This window comes from Opisthorchis viverrini (assembly GCF_000715545.1).
Source record: "Opisthorchis viverrini unplaced genomic scaffold opera_v5_421, whole genome shotgun sequence".
NCBI classification, from domain to species: domain Eukaryota; kingdom Metazoa; phylum Platyhelminthes; class Trematoda; order Opisthorchiida; family Opisthorchiidae; genus Opisthorchis; species Opisthorchis viverrini.
The window spans coordinates 171,677-191,443 of NW_008752082.1; the positions used below are offsets into that span (position 1 = coordinate 171,677).

General features: G+C 43.1%; 1 protein-coding gene across 1 annotated transcript in view; it reads left to right on the forward strand.

The window, feature by feature from the left end:
• The window catches only part of T265_10922 (hypothetical protein), a gene marked incomplete at both ends in the record, with an annotated part of 48,831 nt that overhangs the window by 23,167 nt on the left and 5,897 nt on the right, over nucleotides 1-19,767 (forward strand). Inside the window, 4 exons of the mRNA XM_009177438.1 lie at nucleotides 5,516-5,713; nucleotides 12,988-13,269; nucleotides 16,105-16,179; nucleotides 18,402-18,485. Coding sequence (XP_009175702.1) covers nucleotides 5,516-5,713; nucleotides 12,988-13,269; nucleotides 16,105-16,179; nucleotides 18,402-18,485 — 639 coding nt within the window. The remainder of the gene's footprint in view (nucleotides 1-5,515; nucleotides 5,714-12,987; nucleotides 13,270-16,104; nucleotides 16,180-18,401; nucleotides 18,486-19,767) is intronic.

Sequence of the window (19,767 nt, forward strand, 5' to 3'; positions counted from 1 at the left end):
TCTCTCCAAGATCGAATAGCTGCAATGTATTGAGATTTCACGCTTACAGCATTATACTCCGGCTTTGTCGTTTCAGACCTGTCTTGTCTGGTTTCTTTTTACGTTAGTTTTACTAAACTGGGGACACAAATCTAAGCATTGGAGCCTGTGTGCCAATTCTTCAGATGCCTCTTAAACAAATTAAGATGCACCAGTCAGAAAAGACCACTATCGTTGACACTTTTGAAACAAAGTCAGCACTCATGAATGTCGCCCGCGCGGTAAATTTACGTGACTGATCCCATCTACTACCTAACCACTGTCCTTGTCGGGGTTTCACTTCGTAGAGGACATAGAATTTTGTACCTGGTCACAGTTCCTCTGTAACTGAAGCCCTGGCTAACTGTCAGTCGACACGGCGGCCTCATACCTTATATATATGAAAGCATCTACACGGACTTATTGAATCAACTCTTCTCAGTGGCTTTTGTGATTGGTCCAGCGCGTAGGAAAATTTCCTGATTGTATATCGAATTGGCCTAACGAGGCAGTTAGGTTTCTACAGCAGAACGACGGGAAAATTCACTGTCCCAATACGACTAAATTTTGTTGTTTATCACCACATTACGTTGTAGAAATACACAGACGGTTTCACGCGGGTGAACGCAGTTGTCCTATTTATGACCAGACGACAGGCTATTGATAGATCGTTGCCGATACATTGTCGTAAATTTACCACCAGACCAGCGTATTGTTCACAGACGAAATTTTACCATAAAACAAAAATCACGACATTCCTTACATATATTGGCAGTTTGATCGACGCGCGACACAATATACCTGTCAGTTATCCTTCTTTTTGTCACTCGGGTACGTCCAGCAAAACGAGGTTGGAGGCACACCGAGCACAGTAGCTCAGCGTGAAATCGAGACACGTGTACTGACATGGCAGCGAATAGTAGACAGGATGGCTGATGTGTGGCCTGAGCCACTGACAGTGAATGATACCTCTATCTTCCACTCATTTACAGTGTCAGTTTACCTGACACTTCTCGTCATTCCTTGGGCTTTCGGATTTAGTGTGAATACAGAGCATACGTCATTCCACAACTAAACTACGAGTGACCTATCCTCATTAGACCACAAGCTACTGTTTTTACTCTACGTTTTTTTACACGTATGTTTTCACGCTCTGGCAATAAACTGACTGATCACAACAGTTAGCTTAAGACTAGGGTGTAGCCGCTAAGGCATCTTTACACCACAGCAATATACGAGAGCTCTGGTGCATAATTGGATCCGACTTTTCTGGATTCGTCTTATCGATCAGCTGGTGCTGCGAAGACCTAGATATAGGCCGTAGGCAGATATGCACGTCGCATTCGAACCATTCGGTGTCGTTGTGATGGTATTGTTCATTTGACAACAACTCTGCAGCTCAACAGGTTCTCTTTGGAAACTCCCAGCCTTAGATGTGTCCACTCGTGATTTTCAGTTCATCTTCATTTTTAACTACCCGGAGTTCGGATATTCCGAAAATGTCAAAAAATCCACCGTCCAACTTTGGATACATGCTGTTTTCAAGCTGAGCATAGAACTTTGGTGGGGTCGTACTGACCGTGGTTAGTAGCATTCAGCACTGCCGTCTTTGTACAAGTTGCTGCATCTGCAGACAAGCCCAAAGAAAGGCTAAAGAGCTCTGTGTGTATCGTACAGACATCGGTGGAGTACTCTCGACTATTCCTTTAATTGACTGGTTGTGGGATTTGTTGAATACACGGTCGCATTACTCGTTTGAACAGTCATCCTGATGTCCTGGCGCAATGATTTTGGTGGGTTCATACCAAAGGAGAGAAGCACTGGACTCGAATTTCGCTCTTATTAGAGTTCATAAGAAGTGCATATCCTTGGGCGTGGAAGAGTTTGAACTCCGCACATCTGACATGCAAGGCAAGCGTGTTATCCGCCAGAGCACGCTGGACGCTTCTGAATTTTCAAGTCTGAACAGTTGAACATGTTCGCGCTTGAGTGACGTGAGTGGTAAACCCGACAACCCGAACGACGATCCAGTAACACACCTTGGTTGTTTCGATCGATTGGTCCGCCAGTTAGGACTCCCCAGTCATGTAGCTCCACAGACTCTTGAAACCTCTTGGACACTTCATTTACACCAAGCAAGTAAAATTTCTGTTTTATCAACTTATATGAACTAGTAGTCGGATATTTCGCCTTTGCTGTAGTACGTTGCACTAACAGACATGAGCCTGTATGACTGTCATTGCCTCCTGTCACCCTAGTCAACGAGTATTGTCTCGTACCCTCTAACAGAATGCGAATTAAGTTTACGGGATGACTAGTCGGATACTAACCCAACCGAGGTTTCAGAAGTCAAGGGTGATGTTCGACCTCCTGATAATCCTGCTGTTTTTAAACGGTGATTGTGTCGCTTGACACTGGTACATGTCAGAAGCTCAACCGGCTGCGGGAGAACTACCGTTCGTATAAAGGGAACATTTGGACACGCTGAGTGTTCGAAACAACCGCGAGGGGGGGGGGTAAACTGATCTGCTATTGCTTCAGTGAGTGACGCAGCAAAAACAAGAAATGCAACACAACGTGACTGATGTGAAATTGTTAGGCTATTTCTTTTGTTGCGAAATACTGGTTAGAAACACCCCTAACAACTTTTTCCCTGCTGAATTTACCGAAACATGTGATGCAGCGAGCTCATGTGAGGACTATGTTGTTTATTTATTTACGAGCTGCGGCAACTGTGTACCCTCAGTTCCGTTCCTTGATGGTATTTTCGGAGCTGCGCCATGGCTGCAATGAAGACAAATGAATCATGAAATGAAAAATCACATTAACGTGCTTCTGTTCGCTCGCCCGAAACAAGTAATTAACCCTTTTAATCTAATTACTGTAATGCTGTAAAGCTTTGAACAGTCTCCAAGCTTTGCTCTCCGTCGACTATCGCCAGCATCAACATGGACGAGATATAGAAAGCGTCCAGCTGTAGAAACCTTTCGATGCCACCCGAACAAAGCGTCAGGGCTAGGAGACTGCCCAAGACTAGACAGGGGAAACCGTGACGCATGTGTCGGGTTCGAACCACGGACTTTTCGGTTTGTAGATTTTCACTGAAACCACTGAGATATCTCACAGTGAAGGAAAAGTTCCATCCGATATGCGGTATGTGTCACCCCAGTAGAACTATTAGGAGGTTGTTATGTGCCAAGTCCAATCATTTTCGCGCCGAACTCTTCTCAATTTTGTTTTCCTGGCAATTGATGATGAAACCCAATAGACATTTCATGAAAAGTGCGTGTCCAAACAGAAAGTGATTTTTATTCCGAAAGGGTGGATAAGTACTGTAGCTCAGTGGTTGGAGTGCATGTTTACTAACCGGAAGGTCCGTGGTTCGAACCTGACCTCTGTCTTTCGACTTCCCCTGTTTGGACCTAGGCAACCTGGCAGTATCCCAGTCCTTGTGCTTTCTTCTAGTGGCATGTTAGTTGAGCACCGAACGATTCAAACTGCATGTTGATTGCAGGTGGATAACTTCAATAATAATAATCTCACGAACAAAATTCTTCAGTATTATCGGACTGTCTGCAAGAATGACGACTAATAGGCTGCATTAGCTTATTTAGAATTGCGTGATGATCAACTACTACTACAACAACTACTACAAAATACATCTGTCGGCATGCAGCACACATCACCTGTATTAGGATCGTTAGCTTGGCTATGTGCGGCTTGACCAAATATGTAGGTAGCATCCCCAGCGCTTTCGCATACAGCTTTATTTTCCATGATAGCGTGTGACAATAGTCAAAACAAGATTGGCAGGCAATTTATTATTGTTCCGTTATTTGCTTCAGTGGACCTGTTATCGAAGTGGTGATCGATGATTAGGGTGCAGCTCACCTGTTCGCATTACAATAGCTACTCTATGTTTATGTAAAGCGGCAAAATAAGATACCGGGCTTTACCCATACAGAAGAGGATTAGGGTGGATCAAGCGAATAAATATGCACACATACGGGGAGCATAGAAAGAGACGGAAGAAAACGTGTGTTTGAATGATGGAGTGCATTGGGCTTTTACACGGTGTTTCACATTGTTACTCTATGGTATTTTCTATTCAAGTTAGTTGTGTTCACAGAAAGCCTTGCGCGATTCATTGCCTGCCATAACACGCAGTGACCGCTCCCGGGAGTCATTATGATTTTGCTCAAAAGTCAAACGGTTATTGAATGTAACAATGTATGTGCATGAAAACTGCAAGACAATTTCGTGTGCGTTCGATGCGACGTTGCTTGATTCCAGATATTATTTCCGAAGTTTTTAATCACTTGGATCATTTCAAACTCTGATACTTAGAGTGGCCCCTGCCTTGCTTATACGGTCCTGTCTTAACGGAGGAAGTTTAAGTTGTGATGAATGGTTTCCTAGCCTTTAAAATTACTCCCGGTAACATCTAATTTGAGCACACCAAACAATACGGAGCACTGGGTTCAAGTTCTGCTGTTTTTATAGCTCATGAATGGTACATATTCGTGGTCGTGTCAGACTTTGAACCCGGAACATCGTAATTGGGAACTGATCCTTGCATCTTAGAACAGAATGCTAGATGCAGCTGGGTTATCACATCAAGATTAATATGTATGACTGAAGTGCGATGTAGCTTTTTTCAGTTGTAGTGCACGCCATGCCCGGAGGTTCGACTAAGTCGTGAAAAAGTACAGCTTTCGAGGAGCAGATACATCGACATTTATTCCTGCCCACCGGAATTTGGCATTTCTCGTACTTTTGATTGGATTGTTAGCAATATGGAATTCAGCAGTAGTCCCCTCCTGAAAGTTGAGAGCGATGATTCGTGTGCCTGTTGAATCCAATTATCTGTTTGACTATCTGCATTTCGGATTTTTGGTCTGCGTCGAGATAGAACAGAAAATATTCGAGGAAAATGGTAGTTCGCCAAAGATTTCATGCTTTATGCACCATGACCGCGAACAACTTGTTGCCTTAGCCGCTTGCTAAACAAACTGGCGGTGGATTTTAACACTCATTTGCTAACCAGATGCTATTAACGTGAAATTCATGTTGGACTTGAGTCAGTATAACGCTTATCCATTCGATTTTGCTGTCTGAAGGCCGTCTTATGCGTCAGAGTGGCCGGGATTCAGGGTATTCAGATATTTTTCTGTGATGCTACACCAATCAGATTGAAGTGTTTTACAGGTTGGGAATAAATACTAGCCGCATTGTAGGTGTCACCTCAATTAGTGGCGAAACACTCGAAAAATGCTATCAATCCCAGCTAACATAACATGTAATTTCTCCACATCTTTCCGCACAGCACACATGATAAATTTATAATTCACACCTCACTAGGCTACGTGAACTCGAGTAGGCCAACATACAACTATTGTTTCTCCACCTGTAAACTTTTGCTAGTGGCCTGTTGTTTGGAACCTGGATATTGGCGACTACCCATCTCGGTCACTCTTTTTTCCTCATTCTTTTTCAGAATGCAGATCTTCATTCCCTGTTCACAGATCTTGAGTGTCTCGCTCTGATGGTAGCTTGTCTATCTCACGATTTGGATCATCGTGGTACAGACAATCAATTCCAAGTCAAGACAATGTCCCCACTGGTCCAACTGTATTCGACTTCTGTACTGGAACATCATCACTTCAACCAGTGCATGATGCTTCTATCACGGAAGGTGGGTAAATTTCATATGGACATTTTAATCTTAGTTTCCTTTTCCGTGCAGATCATTTCACCAGCACACAGCTGCGTTTGCCCCGTTGAGAGACCATACACTAGGCTCCGTTGTTTGTGATATTAACGTTCCTCCCTTGTTTCCGTACTAATCGCAATTGACCGCATGTGGTTTGGCTTGTGTGCGAACAAGCATCTACCTCGCTCCGTAGACAGCGAGTCATGAAACAGCATCAGTAGTGCTTGCTCCCTGCTCCACTGGTTAGGAACAACCGAACCTTGTTAGGGGGTTATCTCTCATACGTACTGGATGTTTGTTTACAATGTAGGGACCGATTGTCGTTGATTTAACACCATGCTAGTTCTCTTCACGCACACCCGCCATTGTGCTGTAATAGCTTAGAGGATTGAATGTGTGCATCTGCGGAATCCTCTCTTTTTGAACCGAGGGGGACACAACTCTGCTGACTGTCAGTATTAGGGTGGGTGCCGAAATTCCATGAGGGACTCAGTAACACACACGCACAAATATTTCGAAGATTTGGTGTGTTAGAGGTATTTCCTTTATATGTATACGTTTTGAAGTCCGTGTCGTTGTAGGTGCGCTGAGCTCGTTGCAGGTTTGCAAGCCGACTTTTCACCATCGAGTAATCACGAATGACCACGTGTTCAACAGTCGTTAATCGTAAGTGTGGTCCATTTTGTACCCATCTACAGAACTTATTTGGGTTGAATTATTCTTTATTATTATTGCAGCAAATAATCGGGCATGCGTCTTTCGTTAGAGGTTGAGTTGTCTGTTGATCATGGTGGATATCCAGAACCATTTGTTCACTCAGAATCTGGAGGAGTCTGGGAAGGTCAGATGGATGTTCCCATAGAGAATGCCGTTATAACAAGCAGAAGGAACAACCGACTGTGCACTGGAATGTGATTGAGGTACTTTGGAGAAGGATAGACCGAATGACCTTGCTGAAAATCTTGAGCTCGATAGAGGGCCAGTTTGAAATGGTGACTTTGACAATCTATTTGGAACGCATCTTATTCCCGGGCGTTTTTTCTGAACACGTGCGTATTCTGGCTACTACAGGGAAGGTCCAAACTTTTGCGAGGTTTATTCGTTTTCACACATTCACTTAGAACACTCTGTTACCGTACACAGTTGCGAAACCCAACGTTGAGTATAAGTCTCGCAGCAGGAGTGGTAATTCACTTTTTGAGTTCGCTCCAAGTATTGTATAAGACCAACTCATGTTACACACCACAAACTTAAAATCAGGCCGCCATACATATGACTTATGATCGTGACCTGTACGATAAAGTCAAACGCTTCCCCCTGCTTTCGCAATAGGTTGTCTTGACGACCAGTGGGAAAAATTGACAAAATCTGTATTTGGCGAACCTCTTCACGCTACGCAATCGTTTCCCAAGAGAATCAAGATAACACTAAAGACTTGATACTCTCGTGTTTGGTTTGGACGTACGTGCACAGCCATGACAGTCCTTCAATGGCATTCGTTGTCTGTCAATAGCATGTACCCTAATCTACAGTTCGCAGTAAAAGCTCCGAATATGGAGCACGCATTCCGATCCCGCGTCTAGTCACTTTATCATCGAAACCTATCTTTTTTTGAAATCTCAAAATCGACCCATCGTCATTGTGCCCCTGTTCTGAACACATCTGCCAAAAGATGCTCAGTGACATGGTGCTTACTGAAAACTCCACTAGCACGTCGCGATTCGATTCATGTATCCAATCTGTCCATTGTGAAGTGAAACATAGGACATGCGATGTAATATTTGACGATCGTTTGCACTGTTCTGTCCAGGAAGGAAAACACGGCATTCAGCACACAACGTGCTTCTTTTCTGCTGTGGCTTCTAATAATGTGATTCTTACTGGCCATTTCTGACTGCAAAATGTGGACTGTGTACCTCGAGGTCACGGTATGGCCTGTGTTCCCCTCCTTATGGTCCCTTGGGAGCCTAGTTATCTGCTGATTTCAGGAGCATTTGGTGATTCTGTTAGTGGTACTGCCGTTAGTTTCTCCACATTCTGCTCTGTCAACTACAGGCTGATTCAGCGACTTTCAGATGTCACCTTGACATCAAGTCAGAGACCCGTAGATATTTCGGCGTAGTGTTACGGATAAGGGCTAATTCGAACATGGGCTACCATGAACGATTGTACTTTAGTAAAATTGGGAACTAGGCACCACGCGAATACCGTGCAGCGCGCTTACACCGCCCCAGCAACCAAATCAGCTATATCAGGAGCCGATTCATACCAATCACGTCAAGGAAAATAGTTCTACGGAAGCTCAGTTTGCATGCCATCGCATTCCCTACGTCTCACCGGTAGGCGCGTAGACGACACCGTGTCAGAACTCCAAGAGGCCGTTTGTACCGAACCGCATAGGCTATTCATTTCCGCGCACAGTGAGCTATGCGGTTTAACGATGGTTGCCTGTTCTGTTTGAACCGCAGTATGTGATATGTCAGTGTGTTGGGTTCACTTTGTGTCAAGTGACACTCATGCCTCATCACAGTTCACCCATATACCAGTCAAATTATTGTCGATAAAGGACGCCAGCGCTAAGGCTTCGATGAACTGACTTGCGGTCAAAATAGATCGCACGGCCATTTGTTCACCAGTTTCGCGACAGGATGACATAGTTGTGTCATCTTTTGCCATACGACTTGAACATACTAGGCTACACATTCTCTAAAAGGCCACTGGATACCTCGGACAGAGCAAAGTTCTCATCACGCAAGAACGTGGCTGCAATCATTTTTTGACCGCACGGTTGTTCCGTCATGAAAGCAAATGTTTAGGACTCCGTAACATTGTATTTGTCATTTCCAAATCTACTATAGATTGAAGCTTTTACTCGTCTCCTTGGTACAGCTTCTTGTTTCACTGTTTTATCCTCGAAACAGTTTCCTGTATGTTGTTATTGTCTTTGCAACACGGCCTATTGGCTGTTCAGTTCAGAGATTGTTCCGTGTCAGTTCACCCGATAGAATTGCTAGTATTCTGCCCATCCCAAATTTAGGTTGACTCTGTTTATTTGATACCGGGTTCGCCTCATTGTGTATAGTCTTGGGACGCGTACTGTATCATTGTTCCTTTGAACGCTACAAGGTATACGAACAGAGGGATTTACAAATAGCTAGGACAAACTATTCGGTTCCATTCTACACTGTGGGCCAAAAAGTGCATACGCCGTTCACCGCCATTTTCCATGTGAAAGTTATTTGCGTGTCCGTTCAGTGATTTCAACATTGCCTTCACGGGTGCCTTCTTCGACCTTGTCGCGCCCCGCTTCTCGTACTTTCAAATTACGAACCTTGAGCAATAGAAGGTTATATCCATCATCGGTCGTTCTAAACTAATATACCATGTAGCAACCCCAGAAATCGACCAAGAAAAAACATTCAGTTCGCTTCCGGAAACCTTCATTAATCAAAATCACCGCGTTTTTATTAGTGTACGGGCATTCCTACTGGACGCCGCTGCGCATTCGCCTGATTGTAGGAAGTTCAATTTCTGATTGGTCTTTTGTAACTTGTGTCAGGCGTTCGTTGTTTGGTTGCAACGCCTCGGTTGTTTGTCTTGATGGCGGACTAAAATAAATGCGTCTTGCTAGTCGGATAATTTATCTTTGCTTTTGCCATCAAGTGTACATTATGAAGTAATCAGAGGATTGGCTTTCAGGCTTAGAGTCATATTGGGGCAGGTTTTAGCTAATCCTCTTGTAGGCTGTGTATCGTTTCCTACTCCGAGACGCCGCGTCTTATCTGCAGTCAGGATCTTGTCGTAGCCAAGTGCCTATGAGATGCGCTGTAAAGCACGATATGTTCGCTTCCGTGGCTGAGTATGAAAACCAACTTCCTTGTAGTAAAGATTGCATTCAATCATCCGGGGATCTTGACTTTCTTCGCTGCTAAATCGTCTTGGTTACCCTGGTCAAAGTTAATCATCTTCCGAGGTCTTACTCTTCCAGGTTATCTTCCGTGAACTGAAGCCATCTATGGTCATCGACTTGTTATCTATGACAGATGTATACTTAAAGCAATTAGTTCTTATCAGCTTGTTTCGACAACGGTTCGAACGCTTTACACAGCATAATATGATGCGACTTCCATTCCTGATTTTGCTTTGCTGCGATACGGCCCGAGTTTCCGACGGGATTTAGCTAAGTAATCAATTAAGATAGTATTCCTACTAGAAACCTGCACCTCACTGCACAGCGTTGCCGAACAATATCTGTACATTTTTGAGCGATCGTCTAGGTTTATCCAGAGCTCAAAGGAAACAAACACGAAATCGTTTTGAAGACGTGCTATTTCATATCCTGAGCAGTAGTAGTTGGTTGTAGGTGACTTTGGAGTGTTGTGGAAGTCGTGTTCACATCAGCCTCATTTGAACAGTCCCCCCTAGAGTACTAGCGCGTTTCTTCTAGTTGATTCACACCAAAACTGGGAAGCAATCGAATCCAGTGCCGTTCATCTCAGCTGTGCCGGCAATGGAGTTCTAGACATCCGACTGCGGCGTGACCATGTTACAATTACACTAAAAAGGCATGTTGAACGTAGGTGAACTATTACGTATGAAAAGCTGAGCGTGTTTGCGCTTTATTGAACAAATGCGCTAGGACAGAAGGAGCGCTATTCCGACAAGAGTGACGTGAATACAAATCCTACAGTATTCCATGAACATACATAATCCGGATCCTTCAGTTCATCAATCAATTAATCAGTCAATGTTCCTTCAGAATTTAGTCGTCTGTGGAGTTACCTGGCAATTATTTGGCATGTAGTCATTTGGTCAATAAAACTTGGCAGTTACTAAGTCTTCGTGCGGGCCGTTGAGAAAATCAATCACTTCGGTGTAAACGCAATCGCGTTTACACACTTCAGATCCATGCATCTTACGCTACCAGGGTATTGTGAACGGGCCTCGCAGGCATGTCTAAGTGGGTTGGTGAGCACCTGGCAGGCCATAATGACTTTTGTCTGAGAAGCAAATGAACTTTGGGTTAAAAACAAGGGATCATCTGAAGTAATGTTTTTTCTGAGTTGGTAAACGGTTAGAACCAATTTCTAAGTCGAGCTTCCAGAAACGTTTGGCCGGTAGAACGTATATCGATTTTTCGGCAACCTTTCCCCGAAGTCCTTTCTCTCCTTGTTTCTCTTTTTTCTGATCAACTTCCTAGTGAAGTAACTTAAGTCTGTAGCGGAACCGTCTTACCAAACTGTTCACCTTCTAGCTTCTTGATCAACCTGGCCGCATCAAGGTCTTTGTGTTTTTTGCGTTCTGGTTTATCGAAAGTGTAACCTGAACAATCTGATTTTAGCTGTTACTGCCAGTTTATCATCAGCTCACAAGTGTACCAATGACCGTATTTCCAGTTAGCTGATTTTTTGTGATCGAACCGTTTGGAGTGAAATTTTGACATGTCATATGCATCATGAGAATATCTTGTCTCAAAACTCAGAAGTTTTATAAAGATCATCCTTGTCTATTGTCCATGATAAGAATTCCCGTATACCTGTTTTTTAACATTTAATCGATCTTGTAACAAATCTCTCCTGTCGCGACCTGTTTCTGGTTGTGAATATGTTATTGTTGAGCATCCCTGCATCGATCTAAACCGGAATCCTCTGCTGTAGTCACTGCACCTAATCATCGAACTCTGTGGTACTAGTTCTGTGTGCCTTTAGTGATTATGGGATCTGAGACACGAATCGTTTTCTGTCTTCTTCAGACCGGTTAATGGAGAACCATTCCACCCGAAAGCTACGAATAAGTCTAATGGGTTAGGATATTCATGGTTAAACAAAGTGCTCCCGAAGCAGCCGATCTTAAACCCCACACAATGAAATGTGACCTGCAAAAATTCAGCACTAAGTTGTTGCATCAAACAAGCGGTTTTTGCGCTTTGATGTATATCGTAAAGCCCCTCCTTAAGCTGTGTGTTGCCATTGATCTGATCGGCCCCGTAAGAAGATGACCTACCAGTGTAATGGTGATACTACTAATGGGGGAGGCATGCGAGTAGTATATTTCCCTCTTGTAAATTCGCTTTTTGTCCCTTGTAAAGAGAGATCTATTGCGGTATTTGTGGAGTCGCTTTGTATCGTTTGCTTGAATTTGAGCAATTGTCAACGAATATCCAACAAAATGCTGGAAGACGCGTTCAAGACAAGATGGATGTTCAGTTTTTGTAAATAAGATGAATATGAGATTTTAGCTTTTCTGTCTAATAGTCTGTAACTGATGAGTTGGCATTTTCTAATGAATAACTCCGCAGCGAAGGCCTTCTTCGTTTCACCAGTATGTCGCAGCAGTACGGAGACCCACGAGCTAAACCTGGTACACAAGAGTAGACACTTTGCTGCACGGAATATTTCCATACCACTCTTCTCTCAGGAGTCCTGCCTACCAGGGAGATACAGCAACTGTCGTTCACTTCTGGTAGCTCTGCGAATAGGCATCAGAAAAATCCAAAATCCCGCATTCACCTCACGTACTTCATGACATGATGGACATACCTCTAATAGTTTTCTCTATTGATTTTCCTTCTTCAAGCCCATTGTGAATATACTTGCCTTCGATGTTAGTCCTTCCACTCTCAAGGAATCCTCTGTTTTCACACGTTGTGGAATATTTCAGCTTCCTTCGCGTGTATTAGCTCTTCTGCACATGCACAAGGAAAGGCTTCTAGCCTTGAGATCCTGTGACTTTGAGGGTTGTTATAGCCGGTCATTCGGTCAGCCACATAAAGTAATTATGCTGAATTAAGGCATGAGAAACGGTTTTGTGAGTGAGCAGTGAGACGTTGAGGTTCATTCAAAACCATTTATTCTTATAAGAAAAGCTTCTTGGGAATAGAGTAGCGTATCGGATTTATGTCAGCGATATTTAAGGATAAGATGTCACATACTTCATGCTGATTCTCAACACTACTCACAGTTCAGGTTTTTATAAATGGTTACGACCGCATATCTTCATATGGGGAATTCGATCAAAAATTTCTTCACATAATGTTCCCTACTCGCTCATGATAGTCCAGTCGATTTCTTTTATTGCTGATAAGAAACAATTGAAGCATTGAAAGTCAGGTGGTCCTTGCCACGCTCCATCGTGTCAGTGTTGAATTCAGTTTGGCTTTCTGTGAACTGTTGCGTGGTTGAAAATCTCCCATCATTTATCAGCTCTGTCCTTCAGAAAAATCCCCAAGTAACTTTCCTTTACTATCCCATATCCAGGGTAACGACTTTTTATCCGTGCTCAACAAATCAGATTACAATTACCTAGTCAGTTTGATCAAGGAACACATATTGGCAACCGATTTATCACGCCACTTTGCCCGTTTACCGGACTTCAATCGCACCTTGGAGCAGCGGGAGCAGTCCGCCGTCGGCCCCAAATTCTCTTCTTCCATGGAGCCATGGCTGAGCAACCCTGAGGAGCGACTCCTCTTGAGTGACATGCTTATGACTTCGTGTGACATATCCGCCATCACGAAACCTTGGCCGGTGCAAAAAATTGTAAGTTGTCTATTAACCTACCGTCCGTTTTCACACTTGCGGTTACCTGTTTCTTCCCAAACTCATGCGGCTCCTACTCGATAGATTATGGTTCTCACATTTATTTGCACTGTAAATGTTTCATATATCTCACCTGTCACTACATACCAAGTTCTGTTGGTCTTTTGTTTTCCACGTGTATCCGGCGTATGTTGAATATATACCTTCCTAAAGTCACTGTGTCGTTGACTTCAAACGTTCTTGCCTATTTCACTGTGTTGTCTTCACACAACCGACGTGATTGTGATGGAAATTACATCGTGGCAGTCGGGTTAGTGGCACTATTAATTCGAGCAAAACAACTGTCTACAAATTAGATTAGGTTAATATTTCGTTTGTTCCCCATGGACACCCGTTTTTTTAGGCAACACACTTCAAACCATAGTCTAACCACCTTGCACCTAACCACAATCTGCGAGTAGATGCCTAAAGAATACAAGTTTTCCAGTACCTAGCACCGAAATGCTTGATCGATGCGAGTGAGCCTCCTGCGAATAAAGCGTTAGTGATTCGCAGACAGCCCATGTAACTGCAGAATCCAATCATGGTGCAGTAGCGAAGGAAATTCAAGCTCTTCTGTTGGTGGTCATGGAATATCGACAACTTAACGTTGTTTTTCTTAAGTTGTTAGAGATATTCCTTTTTTTAGGGAGATGAGATTGCATTCATACAAACATTTATGTGTAATCTTCAGTTTGCACCAGGTCTTTCATAGCACTTCGCAGGCATTGAATGGATTTCGAAGTTTCGTACATGATTTGATCTTGCCAATGAATAGCATAGCAACGTCATACAACCGATTCCTTCTCGCTTTATTCATCTCATAAACCACTAGGGAGATCCAAATCCGCAACGCACCGGTTGGTTCGCTATTTGGTTACGCGTGGCTGATAGTTTGATTAACTCCCAGGTACATAACGGAGAGCTCCACTTTCCCTCAGTCACGTATTTACATGGTATGATGAAAGTAGATTGGCTGGGTGACCAGTTGGTGGGTGGAACATTCATCACCTTGTTTTGAGCTCCCCTTCCTGCGCGAAATGCTCATGTTTCCCGGCTGTTGGCCAGTAATCAGAGCAAGGCTGTGTTTGGAATCAAAAGTAACCGCGATTCGCAAATTTTTGGTTTCCAAAGCCAATATTGTGACGCGTTTTTCTTTTTTTCCCTCAAAAAAGTCCTTTTTATTATTGTGACACTGGTCGAATATAAGCAGGAGTTTTCGAATTCACATATAGACTGATGTATGAGAACCCACGAATCACACCCAAACCTTCCGAATGGCTGAAAATCCTCTTTGCAAAATTGTACCTTCCGTTGTGTTTAAGGTCACTTTCGACCCGAGAGTGGAAATCCCACTGTTGAGATCCGGTTCACGTCACATTCTCAGCTATTCGGGGCGATGTCGGTTGATAATTATAGGCTTAGAATACCATTCTGTAGTCAAAAATATCCAAAATTGATCTGTTTGGCCACCACACAGTTCCAGGCCCCTCCTCCTAACGCGTCATTTTTCTGTGTAAATACCCCCGTCTGTGTTTTCTGCATATTCCTCTTGGTGTTTACGTTGTTACAGTTTGTGGTGGGATCATCCTGCCGTTTATCTCAGCTCCTGTGCTTCTGATTGAAAGATACTTTACCTACTTAGCTACCAGCTTAGTTGCTTGCGTACTTTCTATGGGCATTGCAATTACTAGTCTGCGGCCCGAAGGATGTGACCTTTCAAATTCCTGGTTGGTGGTCGAAGAGAGATTCCGTAGTGAGGTGAAGTATTCAGTACATCTCTTCAGCTTTTTCTCTCTATCTTGACTAGTTTTCCGTGGGCGTATCAGAGATTATTTTGCTTACTAAGCCGTTGACCCTTACCGTTGGGAGATATATGTGGTACACTTCACTAAATAATCCGGCATGTGAGTACCCCGCCAGCAATAGGCTTCTCGTCATTCGGTCCTTACAGGACCCATCCGAGTTTACGGAACGTATTGTAAGGTTTGTAGTAGACACTGAACCAGTATCAGCTATGAATACTGTGTTCCAATTCTTTTCATATAAAGAGATATGTTTCCTTGGGGCGACGAGATAATTTGTGGGCAAAGACGCAGCGAAGGAGCATAAGCTGAATAGACCTTTAGGCCATGCAACACATCCCTCAATGCAAGGACATAGGTTTATGGGAACAAAACGTGAAGTGTGCCTGAAATATCTTGATTTTTTCTCAGATCAGAATAGACCGGAAACATCGTAGTAGTTGACAAGTTTTAAACACCCGAGTGATCCAAAACAGAACATAATTAATTTGTAGGCAAAGACGCAGCGAAGGAGCATAAGCTGAATAGACCTTTAGGCCATGCAACACATCCCTCAATGCAAGGACATAGGTTTATGGGAACAAAACGTGAAGTGTGCCTGAAATATCTTGATTTTTTCTCAGATCAGAATAGACCGGAAACATCGTAGTAGTTGACAAGTTTTAAACACCCGAGTGATCCAAAACAGAACAATCAACGGGATTTCTAACATCCTGGCCGGCAGAATGCACTCCAAGCAAAACAGGCTCACGGGTTTCTCCTACTATTGTTTTTCCTCTCTAACCAACCAGATGATCTGAAAACCTCAGGGCTCATTATTCATGAATAAGACTTGGATGCAACCGCACTTAGCTTTTTACCCCTCCCCTTGTTGCAATCGGCAGTCTAATACATGAATGCTCAATCAACGCAGCTTAACATTTTCTGATCAACAAAGTGCTACATTTCTATTCCCCACATTTTTTCACACTTCTCTGTTCTTTTAATCTAGACGGCTGAATTGGTCTCGTCAGAATTTTTTGAACAAGGCGATTTGGAAAAGGACAAACTTCGCAGTCAACCTCGAGTTAGTTCATACCTTCCACTCTCAGAATTTTTCACCACAGACCAGTCGATATTTCAAATGCAAGGCAAAGTTTTGGCCACAGTGGCACGGTTTCTCTTAGTCGTGGTTTAACGACCTAGAACGAGACTGTGGTTGACGGTTGTCTTATTGAAAGAAGAAGGTTGGTATTAGTACTGTGCAATCGGTGTTTTTTTTTATCTGAAAGTTTGGCTAATCATCTCCGTGTTTACTGAACTGGAAATCTGAGGAGATAGTCCGTGAAACTCTGCTACATTTTGAAACCTGCTTAAGTAACCCTGTTCACAAAAATATCGTCCCTCTTAGTGCCAAGTCCTGTGGAAAAGCTAACAATGTTGACAGGATCGCTAAATGTGACGATAAAACAACTAAATCGCTCAGCATCACCAGGAAGTACACAAAGGGGACAATGAAATTAAGTTATCAGCACGATGATGAAAGTCTCTGATATGGACAGTAATTTTTGTTGGGTGAAACGTATAGGTTTTCTGAAGTGAACGTATTGGTAATCACTCAAGAACCGAAGTCCAACCCTGAAGATTTGGTGGTTCGCGGTGAAAAGCGAGCTGGAAGAACAACACCATTTTAATTTTACTTGAATTGTTGCCTTTTCATTCCTGCGGTTCGGACCCAGGGCTACGTGGGCGAACCCTCAAGAGGAGCAAAATTCGTAAGGCGTAAGTATTATTATCCGATTTCCAGCATGACCTTTTACAGAATTGGTGATGTAACTGTTTAGGGGTTTGTTTCTGACAAAATCCTGTTTTTCTGTTCACCTACCTAACTCTTTTGATACCTTCTCCACCGCTTCACTCGGTAGCGTCACCCCGCTCATTTATGCTCAGGGAGGTGTGTTTATTTCGCATCATCAAGTCATAAGGGGTTGTCGACCTTGAAAGTCTCCGATGTAGCACCCGACCTTGAGCTACTTAAATTGGTATCGTGCAGTAACTACCTGCTCTCTCTGATGACCTTCTCGGAAAAATCTCTGTGTACTGCAACAGTGTAACAACTCGGGAAACACTATCACTCTGAATTACTTTTGCTCCCTTATCTGAGTGGGTCCTTACTTAGTGGGATTTAACTAGAACTTTGTTCAGTTGTGCATATTTTCGCACCATTCTAATATCCTCCTGTTTCGAGTTGTTTGCACACGAAAAGTATTGATAATTCATTAGTGTTGGCTTTCATAACATCTTCATAGTTTCGGTCAGTATACTCATTGTTACCTACTACTGTCAAGTTCACTATCGACGAATATCGTCACGTTCGTGGTTGGTAGCGAACAAACTTATACATCGTGACGATTAGTATGTCCTTCGGGTGCGGAATTTTAATTGAACTCTACTGGGACATTTCGATATTATTTCAAGTGCAGCTCAAAAAGATTCATGCAAACGTTTTCAGAGGAATCGCACTGTCAACGGTATGCTTCGTTGTTTCGTGAAAATGTGGTCAGTCCCAAGGTGGATGAAGCGTGCAATTGAATACCAAAGCGTTTTTGTCCTTCATATAAATGGTACTAAATCTAGATGATTAGGTATTTTTGCGTCCAAAGTCTCTGATTTACGCCCCCTCATTTAGAAAATATGATTATGCCAACAAAATGCGCTCGCCTTCGTTTCGTTTTTCGACTTTTGTGAAAAGACGTTCCGGTGTGATTCGTGACGTGTTTCGATAACCTTCATACGGCAGTGTGGCTCTGGACGTAATCCACTTTGTGTGTAAATTAGAGTCGGCGTTAGGTGACATGTAGCGCCGTGAATCTCACTCTACATTTTGGACACCCTTTGGGACATCATCAAATTTCTCTTGTGACATTATGAAATCTTACAAAATGACCTTGTGGATTTTATCATCACAGAATACGCCATGACATCGTACCGTCGAAAAAAATATTGCGCTGTTCCGTCTATTGTATGAAGGTGTGAACAGTCCCTTCTGCTTGACCCTGAAAAGGGAAATGCGCTGAAGCGTGAACATCCCACAATGAAGGCGTGCGTTTTAAATTCACCGCAGACTTCCGTATTCCTCCGTCTAGGTTCAGTTCAGCTCTCGTGAACTTTATGATAAATTATTTTAGTTTTAGGACAGCCCAAAGCTAATGAATTTGGATTTCTGGTTTTATAAATGTTCCAGTACTTTCCACCTTTGCAGTCCAATCATAGGACAGTCTGTCATTCGTTTCTACTTCTGTGTTCCAGGAGCTCATGGATCGGAGTCACATGCACGAATTGCCTCGCTTACAAGTCGAGTTTATCGATTTTGTCTGTACTCCGATCTACAAGGTTTGTTACTTTTTTTTACGTTTCTAAATTCATACCATAACTAACTGATGATATCCCACATAGCTGTTTTGTCAAGTCTGACTTCGCGAATCCACCGACGCACGACTGACGATCTTCATCTTCCTTACGTCAACAAACTGATGGGTTCGACCTTTTGCTGTTTTTTTCAAACATTTTTCGCAGACTGGCTTCATGCACAATCTCTTCTTCATAACACATTCCTTGTCGAACGCACCACACGTGCACCACATGATGCACGTGGTGTAGTTGATTTGGGTAGGTTTAATGACGCACTTACGGAAACTTGGCGTTTGTTTATTTTCGATTTCATCTTGTTCGTTATTCGTACTTTCTCCAATTCGAACCAGTCGCAGACAGGTCGATTATCATCTTGCAACGCCCTGATTCCATGCCGGTCACACCCTCGTGTAAACGCCCTCTCGCGACAGCGCCTCATGTATAATTTTTCCTTCACTGCATTATTGATATATCATGCGTGTCCGTGTCTTTTCTACAGCTTTAAAGAAATAGGAGTAGAAATACACTCGTTTGCAAATCAATTTGGTTTTCACGGGAAACTCAATTGAATCTCTCGTTTATGATGTCTTGAAGACAATGCAATTTGGGCTCAAGTAGATCATAAGGTTGACGGAAACTCGGGGACTGCGCCTACCTAATGAGCCCCAAGAAGGGCGAAACCGGTCGTGGGCTGTCAGAGTTTTCAGCAACCTTGTGAGTAGTTTCCTTTATGAAAATATACTGCGATATCTCGAATATCGTGCCAACTGAATCATGGGGCGGCCTGTGTGCAGCACATTCAGTTGTAGAATATCATAAACTAGCGATTCAGTTGAGCATCTCGCGAAAACCAAACTGACTTGCAAATGAGCGTATTACTCGAGAACTAGCAGTTTTCTTATTTATCATAACACGATAAGTTACCACGGACAAAAAAAAGTGAGAAAAAAGTAAGTTACTGTGAACTGGAAGAAGTACTGAATCGCTTAGAATGGCCTCGTCTACCTTTAACGGTACTGTCTCCGAATTCCGTCGCAAAATTTTTGGGACGTATACTGCAGCGTTCGTATCTAGGACTAAATTATTGACGGGATTGAGTCAGGTTCAGTCAAGAATTGTTGACTAATGGGATGGGCCAGCTTATCAACAACTCGTATAGCTAAATCGCTAAATTCATAGTCAACTCATGAATCTTTGAATTCACAGACAACTATAAATGGGGATCAACGGCGTTGAGGTTTTTTGTTGTGCAGTAAATCGATCT